Source organism: Plecotus auritus (assembly GCF_963455305.1).
Source record: "Plecotus auritus genome assembly, chromosome: 10".
Taxonomy (NCBI): domain Eukaryota; kingdom Metazoa; phylum Chordata; class Mammalia; order Chiroptera; family Vespertilionidae; genus Plecotus; species Plecotus auritus.
This window is the reverse complement of record NC_137785.1, coordinates 46,669,941-46,682,250: the sequence shown is the minus strand read 5'-3', so window position 1 is coordinate 46,682,250 and position 12,310 is coordinate 46,669,941. Positions and strand designations below refer to the sequence as shown.

General features: G+C 36.6%; 1 protein-coding gene across 1 annotated transcript in view; it reads left to right on the top strand.

The window, feature by feature from the left end:
* The window catches only part of SNTB2 (syntrophin beta 2), a gene marked incomplete at its 5' end in the record, with an annotated part of 93,919 nt that overhangs the window by 59,259 nt on the left and 22,350 nt on the right, over nt 1-12,310 (top strand). The window contains one exon of the mRNA XM_080645659.1: nt 2,762-2,904. Coding sequence (XP_080501785.1) covers nt 2,762-2,904 — 143 coding nt within the window. The remainder of the gene's footprint in view (nt 1-2,761; nt 2,905-12,310) is intronic.

Genomic DNA, 12,310 nt, shown 5'->3' with positions numbered 1-12,310 from the left:
TAGCATCTAATTGGAGAACTCCAGGATTAGTGGTGGTTAAAAAAATAAAATAAAATAAAAATAGTACCACTGAACTAATTTAAAGTACTGTTTCTAAAATACTCTTGATTTTTACTTTTCTGAGATAGTTGTTTGGGTTACCCAAATTAAATATCACTCTCAGAATAAGGTGTTGAAGCAAGATTGGATACCATTTCTCAGAAGTATTATGAGCTTACGTATCTTATAAAGGTTGGACTTGGTACATGCCAAAGCCTTTTCTGACCTAAGATTGTTTATGAGTGGGAAAATAGTCAAGATAATTTCAGATCATATAACCTGTTTAATGTAGGTAAGCATTTCTTTTGGCAAGAGGTGCATCTCATGAAAAGCTTGCATATAAATGAAACTGTTCCAGTTGTACTTGGAAAACATAGTCATTTGGGGCAAATGAATTAAGAAAGGATCATTTAACTTTAAATGATTTCTCCATAGTTTATCCTTTTTGTTATTTCACGTTGTCATAAATTGAGTTTGCTTAAAACAGGGATAACCTATAATATAGATATTTGGTAACTGATAAATAATCTGTTCTATGCAAAGGGACTTCTGTCCTTTATTGATACTGATTTTTACGTGACTGATAGTTGACCTTTTAGTTGGTTATATTCTTAAAAGGGAATTTTCTTTAAGTGCACCAAATGGGGGAACATTAGTTATCTATAAAATCAGTATTTTTAAGCATTTGAGTATAGGTTAGAAAAGCCAAGACAGCCAAAGAAAACTTTGTTCTCACAGTTCCTACTTGGTCCCTGATAATTCCCCAAATGTGTAAAGACTCAAAGTAGTATTAGTGAAATGGTTTATTTAGTGTTTGTTCTGTGTTTTCTATTATAAAAAATAAAGAAAGAACAGAAGTACATCACTTGTCTAAAAGATTTATAAGATTAAGAGATTTAGGGAATGAGTAATAACTATTAGTATTTTTTCATCTTTAATGCTATTCAACTCTATTTATTCTAAAATAAAATTTGCAGAAGGGTCTTATTTGGCCAGAGTATATGCAGGCATATGGATGTGTGGGTGTTGAAACACAAGCAAACAAAAACCCTAACATTAGTGTCCCTTTTTTCTCCAGCCATAACCTCAATAGTGGAGCCCCAAGGCTGCTTGCACTGATACCACAACTGAAAACACATGCTATATACAGCAGGCAGCATTTGACTCCAGTAAAAGCAAACAGTATCTTTATAAGTTAAGGCAAATAGGCAAACAGAATGACTTAAATTGAGGCTTTCTTATTCTCCAATGGTAAGAAGAAAAGGGAAAAGATATTCTGCCAAAATCTAAGGACTCAAGAGAGCTAAATTTTTTTAATTTAATAAAAAGTTTTCTATCTTGAAATTGAATATTCTATTGACATTAGCAGTTTTCCTTTAGAGCCTAAAATATCTTCCTTGGGAAGAAATACGTTTCATTTAGGTTTTCCAAATCCATATACTCTGATCTAGCCTTCAAAATCTCCCTCTTACAACTTAGGAGATAATTTTTTTTAAATCAGATTATCATTTTAACCCTGTGGGAAGATAGATGTTACATTATTTTCCCCCTTGAAATATTATCCATAACAATTTCAGAGACAAAGACTTAGTAGTGAACATAAACTAGAAATCCCTTTGGGGTACCTGTGACCCAAAAACGTAAGAATCTAGAGAACCTATTTAGAGATGGCATTCTCCCTCCAGACGTTACAGTTACCTATGGACTAATACAGAGTCCTAGAAAATTTGGGTTCACTGATAAGACAAGTATAATGATTTCTACAATAATTTGCTTGAATTCTGAAAGTCAGGTCACGTATTTTTGTGCTTTCAGCACACAGTAGAACAAGGGTCACCTCACTGGGTGGAATTCATTTCCCACTCCTGGAATCAGCTGGGGGCTCTAGCTAGGAGAAAAGAGTCTGAGTGGTAGTTGTGGTAACACAGAACAGAACCACGTAGGCCATTTTTCAGATTATAAATGTATTCTTAAGGTGCTCTAACATGTCCAGATTATCTTCAGAGTCATTAAGGAGGAGAAAATGAAAAGGGGCTCTGAGATGTCTCTTTAAGAGACAAAAAATTCATCAATTTGAATTCTCCTTGAAGCCATCTGTCACTGTGATGATAGTGAGCTAAAGAATCAGTGTTAGCCGAAACCGGTTTGGCTCAGTGGATAGAGCGTCGGCCTGCGGACTCAAGGGTCCCGGGTTCGATTCCGGTCAGGGGCATGTGCCTTGGTTGCGGGCACATCCCCAGTGGGAGGTGTGCAGGAGGCAGCTGATCGATGTTTCTCTCTCATCGATGTTTCTGGCTCTCTGTCCCTCTCCCTTCCTCTCTGTAAAATATCAATAAAATATAAAAAAAAAAAAAAAAAAAAAGAATCAGTGTTAAAATACACTGAAAATATAAATGATCAGAGTACACTGCATAAAATATAGGGATTGTATTGTTTTGGAAATTTTTACTTTCAGTTATTTGTATATGTGTGTGTGTATTGGGTTGTAATGTAAAATATTTCTTTTTTAATATTTAAATCAGGTTTTTAAATTCTTTGTTATTCAAAGTATTTAAAATATATTTCTTACAAAAATATTTGAAAAATACTGATGTTTAGAAAATATGGATGGGGAAACAAATGGAGACTCGAGACCTGCTACGTCAGACCACCACTGAATGGACTTTTATAATTACATATCGTTATAGTTAGCTCTGCTTTCTGGATTTCACCATTGTAACAGGCAAAACTAGATGGTGGAAGACAACAGTGGAGACCTGTTCTCATGGCTGTGACTGAGAAGGATTTGCTGCTTTATGACTGCATGCCATGGACCAGGGATGCCTGGGCATCACCGTGTCACAGCTACCCTCTTGTGGCCACAAGGTAAGACAAAGACATAAAAAGAAAGTATCTGTCCTACTCTAAATCTTCTAAAGAATTTTAAAGTGAAGTCTATTATCTTAGGTGTCTAAAATAGGATTTAAGTAGCTGACATAGTTGATTTATTTTATTTTATTTTTTTAAATATATTTTATTGATTTTTTACAGAGAGGAAGGGAGAGGGATAGAGAGTTAGAAACATCGATGAGAGAGAAACATCTATCAGCTGCCTCCTGCACACTCCCTACTGGGGATGTGCCCGCAACCAAGGTACATGCCCTTGACTGGAATCGAACCTGGGACCCTTTAGTCCGCAGGCCGACACTCTATCCACTGAGCCAAACCGGTTTCGGCTGACATAGTTGATTTAGACAAAAACTTCTTTCACAACCTTATTGATTATTTTGCTTCTCCTAGCTCAGAATAAATGGTTTCTGTCATTAGTATTTTTGTGTGCATTTTTTAAGTTGTTGAAGCAGCTTTCTAACTGCTCCCTTCAAGACTTGCTTAGTCATGAATATAAGTAAATACTGTGTGTGTTTTTTCCTTTACTTTATTGACTGTGACTACAAAACCACTGAAATTGTGGCAGCCTCTTGACCGAGTGATGAAATCATTTAAACCAGAATGTGGTACTGTGGATAAACCACACAACTCAGCCAAAATATTCTTCAATTTCTCTTTCTGGTAGAAGAGCACATAATTTTGATTCCATCAAATAAACATTGATTTGACCTGAAGCAACAGGATGTTTCTAGCATGCTAGAAGTGGGGAGTTGGAAGCACAAAGAACAGAGAAATGTAGATTTGGATGCCAATATGTCTTAAGAGAGAACTGGAAACTAGTTACCTTGTGTTAAACTAGAAGACATATGCACATTCAGTTTTATTGGAGCTTTAAAAAGAATCAGGTTTTGATGTAACTCAGAAACTACACATTAAAAAGGAGCCCCACAGAAAAGCATTTGGTACTCAAAAAAGCTAAATGTTGAAACCATCTGGTATGTCCCACAGGGAACAGTGGGGAGCAGTCCTGCTTTGAGCAAACAAAGATTCATGCGAGGAAGGGTATTCCTTACATTACAGGAAGACTTTCATGTTATATAGGACTTCCTGCAACTTGCCTCGCTCCCTTACATATATCATTTTTTAAAATAAAAATATAATATTTACATAGCTTTTCAGGAGTGTCTCTGTGATTTAGAGCTGGATCACAGAATAGAGACAAGGGATTTGTTGAGCCTCAGAATGGGAGAGGTTTGCCCTCATTAAGTCCTTCAGGACCTAAGGGTCCTGCAGGAAGACTGACTCTAAACATCATTTCTCTTTTTGTTTTGTTTCTTAATCCCCACTAAATTATAACCTTGAGGTTAAGAACTGTGACTTAGTCATCTCAGCACTTCCTATAATGCTTTGCATATAGTAGGCCCTCAATAAATCTCAGTTGAATTAAATTCTGTTACTTCAGTTATAGTTTCTCTGTCATGGTTACATTGGAAGCATGACAGGAATCCTATGAAAGCATGTGGACTCAGTAGTTATAAGTGCAACGATTAAATTTATATTTTCCAAAGAGTTAAGCTTATGAATATGACTGTAGAGATTGCTTAAGTTTAAGTTTCATGGTAAAATCTTATTCTCTAGTTATGATTATAAAATGCAAGGAGGGTAGTTTTATCCTTAGACATTTCCTTAATTTGTGGCACTGTGACATTCCATAGGTAAGCCTTTGTTTAATACTAGAAATTACAGTCCCATGAACAAATAGTTTCTGGCCGTAGGCTAGACTAGTCCTAGACTACAAAAGCACTTTGGTACTAAGGAAGGAAATGGGGTGTTTGTGTTTGTACTATCAGTGTGGTATTAATTTGCAACTAAAGAAAAGTCAGAAATAAATTTAAGAGTTAAAATTATAACAGGAGTAGATCTTCATGACCTTGGCTTGGGCAGAGCTTTCTTAGACATAACACCAAAAGTGTAAGCAACAAAAAATAAATCAATTGGACTTCATCAAAATTTAAAAAATTTTGTGTTTCAAATGTCACCATCAAGAAAGTGGAAAAAACAAAGTGAAAAGACAATCCACCAGGTGAGAGAAAATATTTGCAAATTATATATTAATCAGGATCCTGTATCTAGAAAATATAAAGAACTCTTTCAGCTCAATAATAAAAAGATAAATTACCCAATTAAAAAATGGGAAAAAGGATATGAATAGACATTTGTCCCAAGAAAATATACAAATAGCTAATAAGCACATAACAAGATGCTCAACATAATTAGCCATCAGGGAAATGCAAATCGAAACCACAGTGAGATATATACCTCTTCTTACCCAGTAGAATGCCTATAATTAAAAAGACAGATAATAACAAGTGTAGACTTGGATGTAGAGGAAATGAAACCATCATACACTGGCTGCTGGAAATGTAAAACGGTGCAGTCGATGTGGAAAACAGTCTGGAAGTTCCTCAAAAGGGTAAACATAGAGTCACCATATGACCCAGCAATTCCACTCCTATGTTGTATACCCAAGAGAAACGAAAATTTATGTCACCCACAAAATTACACATGAATGTTTATAACAGCATTGTTCATAAAACCCAAACAGTGGAAACAACCCAAGTTCATTCAAATAATGGATGAATGAACAAAATATGGTATATCCATACAATAGAATATTGTTTGGCAATAAAAAAGAATATGATTTTGATAAGCTCTGCAATGTGGATGAACCTTGAAAACATTATGCTAAGTGGAAAGGAGCTAGATACAAAAGACAACATAGTATTTGATTCCATTTGTATAAAATGTCCAGAATAGGCAGATCTATAGAGACAACGATTAGTCATTGCCAGGAATATAGGGTGGGGAGTGGGAGAAACAATGATTATAGGATGTCTTTTGGAAGTAATGAAAATGTGCTAAAATGCAATGTGGTGATGATTATATAACTCTGAATATACTAAAATCTATTGAACTATACACTTTAAATGGGTAAAGTATATGGCATTTGAATTATATTTCAATAAAGATGTTATAATTTTTTAAAAAATACCATTTAATGGAAGGGACTAAGGCCAATCCTTAATAAACTTGAGTTTGAATCCCTATTTTGCCACTTCCAGTAGGTAATTGGGAGCATGTTACTTAACCTTTCTGTGCTATAGATTTTTCATTTGTTAATGAAACTCTAATGAGATAGGGCGGGTGTGAGTATTAAATGAGTTAATACTTGTAAAATGCCTGCAGTGGTACCTAACACATTGTTAGCTGCTTTAATTATAATAATTTATTATTAAGTGAAAATATGTCTAGGAAGAATTCTATATAAAAAGTATAATTGGTTTAATTTGGCCATGTTAAAAGAGGAGTTTAGTTCTACAACAGCTTTTACAAGTAGTGAAAATTTCATATTAAATGTGAGGAATTCAAATGTATTATTTGGATCAACCTAGACATGTAAATTGAAATTGTCCATTAATTAAATGGGTGGGGCCTGTAGCTCCCTGAACATGTTTCATACTAAGTTTAATTAATGTAACAGCAGGGATTCTTAACTCCTTGTTCAGGAAGTACCAGTGGATTAGGAACAAAGATGACAGGCAGATGAGAAGTTTAGTTTTTCCATGTGGCCATGTCCACCAGGTGGAATTGGTTTAAGTCACTACATGATATAATTAAGTGGGATTTAATCATCCTCTGTCTCCCAGAGTGGGTAGAGTATGGCCACTGAGAGGCCCGAGGATGGAACCAGACCAGGAGATTTACCACAAAGAAAGGCAAGGCCAGAAAGTGGCGTGCTTATGTCTTTTTAGTGTGGGGGAAAGAGAGGGTTTGAGATTTATATAAGTAACTAGAGGCTCAATGCATGAAAATTCGTGCAAGAGTAGGCCTTCCTGCCCCTGGCTGCTGGTACTGGCTTCCCTCCAGCACCCAGGACCCGGGCTGCTGGCACCGGCTTCCCTCTGGGACTGGGACCCGGGCCCTGGGCTTCCCTCCTCGGGCTGCTGGCAGGCACCTCGGGCCACCTGCAGGCACCCAGGAGCTGGGCTGGCTTCCCTCCAGCCCCAGCTTCATCAGGAAGGGCGTCCGGAATGATGTCTGGTCTAATTAGCATATTACCCTTTTATTATTAAAGATGAGAAAGGGCTGAATGTTCACTTTTCACTGATTCTATCTCTAATACTTGGGAACATGTTCTTATGAATGTATGAGACAAAAAAAAAAAAAAGATAGCATAAACACATAGGGAAGAAAAATTAAGGACCTTGCTTATCCACAAAAGTAGATGGTCAAAAATCAAAGAACATTGTCAGGGTAGTGTAAATTATCATGAGTTATCATTTATATTGGCTTGCACCCCTACAGATTCTTGGAAAGCAAGGCTTCGTGTGTATGTGTGTGTGTGTGTACTTAAATAGCTGATATTTCAGGCTGGTAAAGAATTAAATAAAACATTAAAGTGGTAAATGAAGAGGATATTTATTTATTTATTTATTTATTTATTTTATACATCTCGTGAGATTAAAGCCAGGTACATAATAGAGATAGAAGAACACATTGGTTTTAAAGGTGCTGTGGATTTTGTAGGATGTGCATTTTGTCGTCTTTTTCAATAAGTTCTCTTTGACTGGAGGGGAAAAAGATCCAAAGAAAGTGTGACTGCTTCACAGTGTGGAAAAGGAAGTGGTGGTGTGCTTGTAGCACTTACAGGGCAAAAGCTGCTAAAACGCCTTTGCGTGAGCTCATCTGGCCTCCCCACTTAAGGGGGCCTTTTGGCCGCGTGCACTAACTAACTGCTCACAGCAAGACTCCAGCAGCTGGTTTGCATTAGATTCCCTCTGCCAAATATTTCATAATCAGATCTGTAGGAAACATTTTCCTAGACTTTATTTTTTTTTAATGTCTAACTTGGGATTAACAACCAAACTGAACATGGTAGACCGCACCCTGTCACTTTCCCCATGCTCTGCCTTACTTGGATGATATGTGGAGTAATTTTGAAACTTATTTAACTCCTGCTGAAATAGCTAATGTTTAAGTGGCATGTTGGTTCTCTGGGAATCACCTCAGTGAGGCGGTTCTCAAAGTCTACTTTCATGGACTCTGGGGATCCCTTCTTCAGGGGATCTGAAGATGAGTTCAAAACTATTGCCCTAGCCGGCTTGGCTCAGTGGATGGAGCATCATCCTGTGGACTGAGGGGTCCCAGGTTCGATTCCGGCTGAGGGTGCATGCCTGGGTTGCGGGCTCGGTCCCCGGTGGGGGGCGTGCAGGAGACAGCCCATCAGTGATTGTCTCACATCATTGATGTTTCTCTCTCTCCTTCTCCCTTTCTCTCTGAAATCAATAAAGAAATATATATATTTTTTTTAAAAAAAATTATTACTAAGAAATAAGTTGCTTTTTTTCACTTTTGACATTTGCAACGAGAGTTGGTAAAATTGCTGGTGCCTTAGCATGAATCAAGACAGTTGGCACCAAACTGTATGACTTGGAGGGATGGGAGGATGCCAATTTAACCTCAAAATGTGTTTGTTGGAGCAGGAAAAATTACTCGTTTTATTCACTCTCAAACGTTGAGTGTTCATCTTTTTAATACTGTCAAGTATGGTGGTTTTCTCAAAAGAAAAGCATGTGTGTATTTGAGTTGTGAGCTGAACTAGCTGTGTTTTTCATGGAACATCATATTTTACTTGAAATAACAACTGGCTGACAAACTATGGTAAGTCAGACTTGGGTATTCGTCAGACATTTTTCTCTAAAATGACCAAAATGATTTTGTCACTTAAGAAAAACACAGATAGTATTTGTTGTCAAGTATAAAATTCTAGCTTTCAAACAAAAATTAGAATTCTGGAAAACTGGTATCTGTCCCTGTGAGTTGACAACTTTCCGGTACCTAAAGAATTTTCTGATGAGATCAGCAGTGGTGTTAGCAAATGTGACTTTTTGATATTATATAATGAGATGGTTTAAACATTTGGAAAATCTCCATAGCTCAGTGAAAAATTATTTTCCAAGTGACCAATGAATGATGTTACAAAATCATTCAAGCATATAAAAGAGATCCATTCAAAATGCAAGGGAAACCAGTGGATTTTTAATGTAACAGATATTAACTTTATTGATAAGGTTTCAGATCCTACATTGCGGCTGCCCTTTAAGAAAGCACTTGATGCCTGGACCCAGTGGCTCAGTGAATGAGCGTCGACCTATGAACCAGGAGGTCATGGTTCGATTCCTGGTCAGGGCACATGCCCAGATTGTGGGCTTGATCCCCAGTAGGGGGCGTGCAGGAGGCAGCCAATCAATGATTCTCTATTATCATTGATGTTTCTGTCTCTCTCCCTCCCCCTTCCTCTCCGAAATAAATAAAAATATATTTAAAATATATTTTTTTAAAAGCCCTAGCTACTTTGGCTCAGTGGATAGAGCATCAGCCTGCGGACTGAAAGGTCCGGGTTTGATTCTGGTCAAGAGCGCATGCCCGGGTTGCACGCTTGATCCCCATCGGGGGTGTGCAGGAGGCAGCCAATCAGTGATTCTCTCTCATCATTAATGTTTCTATCTCTCTCTCTCCCGCTCCCTTCCTCTCTGAAATCAATAAAAATATATTTTTAAAAAAAGAAAGCACTTGAGTTTTGGTTCAGTGGAGAGGATATCCACAAATATCTCAAAAGGCTATTAAAATACTTCCTTTTCTAACTACATACTGTGTGAGGCTGGGGTTTCTTCATATACTTCAACTACATACTGCAACAGAATGCAGATGCTGATAGGAGAATTCAGCTATCTTTCATTAAGCTATATATTAAAGAGATTTGTAAAAATTTAAACAGTGCCACTCTTCATTAAATGTTTTTGTTTTGAAAATATTTTAATAAAGTTAAGTTATTTACATTAACATGTAACAGGTTTATTCTTTTTATTTTTAAGTGAATTAATATTTTTAAATTTCTCAGTTTTAATTTTTAATTATCAATAAATATAATGGATGCAAACAAAAGCATTGTAATTTCTAATTATCAATAAATATAACGAATGTAAGCAAAAGCATTTTAGAGTACTCAGTAGTTTTTAAGAGTATAGAAGGGTGCTCAGACAAAAATGTTGGCAAGCCACTAGTTTACTGCTTCTCAACTGTAGCTACACACTTAAACCATCTGGAAAATTTTTAATAAAATAAAGTTTCCTGGGCCACACCCTAGACCAGTTAAGTCTGAATTTTTGAGGATGTGAGCCAGGCATCATCACTTTTAAAAGCTATGTACCAGGTGATTCTAGTGTACAGCCAGGGTTGAGAACTATAGTAATTAACTTGGTTAAACCAGTTGATGGATAGAAGAAATTGCCTTTTCTTTGAGAGATGCACTCTTGGCTTTTATCTGAACCAATAGTGACTCCCTGACAACTACGGGAAATGTAAAGGAGCACCCATTTGCTCTTAGATGTTTTCTTGCTCAGGTTGTTAGAGGAGGGAAGGAACCAACAAATTCGTAGAAAATATTAGAGGTATATAGCCTACCACGAAGCCAACAAGCCATTTTTTTTCTCCTTACTGTACATTTCTTAGTCAAGTTTTTTAAAATTCTGTATGGAAAACATTGTCGGCTGGATTTCTAATAAGTGAGGAAGTATGTTTGTACTCATATACAGATCTTCTTAGAACTTATAGGAAAAATTTTTTGGAAGAAGTGAATAAATTGAACTGTATTAAGTGGTTGCCATGAAACAAAATGTTGAATAGTTTAATGACCCTAAGGAAAATTACTTTTCTCTTGTTTTTTCCCACATGTGTACTTCACTGTTTGTTTGTTTTTAGCAGTTTCATTGAGATATAATATACATGACATGTGATTCACCCATTGAAAGTATAAAATTTAATGATTTTTAGTATATTCACAGACTTTACAACCATTACCATAATAAATAGTAGAACACTTTAATCACCCCCAAAAGAAACTCATAACCTCATTTCCCCCCTCCCCCAGCCCTAGGCATCCACAAATCTACTTTCTGTCTCTATGGGTTTGCCTATTCCATGTAGTAAATGGAATTACACATTTTATGTCTTCAAGGTTCACCCATGTTGTAGCAGGTGTCACAACTTCATTCTTTTTTATGGTTGAATAATATTCCATTGTTTGGATATACCACATTTTGTTTGTCCATCAGTTGATAGACATTTGGGTTATTTCTATTTTGGGGCTATTATAGGTAATACTGCTATGAACATTTGTGAACAAGTTTTTGTGCTAACATATGTTTTTAGTTTTCTGGCTACAAACCTAATATCTAATATCTATCCTAGACTTAGTATTTCTAAAAGCAAATCTTGTGTTTCCCTGACAAACCTTTCTTCCTGCACTCTTTTCCATTTACCTAATGGAAAAATCTTTTTATATGCTTATTTGCCATCTGTATATCCTCTTTGATGAGGTGGCTGTTCAGATCTTTCGTCCTTTTGTTTTCAGTGTTATTAACTCCAATGATTTTTTAAAATTGTGGTACAAAATACATAACAATATTTATCAACTTAACTATTTTTAAGTGTGCAAAAGTAATGTTAGCTATATGCACATTATTGCACAACAAATCCCTAGAACTTTCTAATCTTGCAAAACTGAGACTCAGTTTCCCCATCTAACCCAATCCCTGGTAACCACATTCTGCTTTCTGTTTCTCTGAGTTTGATTACTTTGGATACCTCATATAACTAGAGTCATGTAGTATTTGTCTTTTTGTGACTGGCTTCTTTTACTTAACAGGGTCCTCAAGGTTCATCTGTGTTTTAGTATGTGACAGGCTTTCCTTCTTTTTAAGACTTAGTAGTGTTCTACTAAACGTAGTGTGTAGACACCACGTTTTCTGTAGCCATTCATGCGTCAGGAGACATTTAGGTTGCTTCCACCTCCTGGCTGTTGTGGCTAATGCTGCAGTGGACATGGGTGTGAAATATCTCCTCAAGAGCCAGGTTTCAGTTCTTTGGTATATATGCCAAGAAGTGAGTATTTTGCCTGTTTTTTGTTTTGTTTTTATTGATTTCAGAGAGGAAGGGAGAGGGAGAGAGAGATAGAAACATCAATGATGAGAATCACTGATCAGCTGCCTCCTGCACGCCCCCTACTGGGGATCGAGCCCGCAACCCGAGCATGTGTCCTTGACTGGGATCTAACTGGGACCCTTCAGTCTGCAGGCCAACACTCTATCCACTGAACCAAACCAGCTAGGGCTTGCCCATTTTTTAAACTGGGTTTTTTGTTTTCTTACTGTTGAGTTTAAGAGTTCTGTGTATATTTTGGATACCAGTCATTTATCAGATATGTGTTTTTCATATTTTTTTCTCCTACTCTGTGGCTTGTTTTTTCATTCTTTTATCAGTGTCTTTCAAAGAGCAGAAGTTT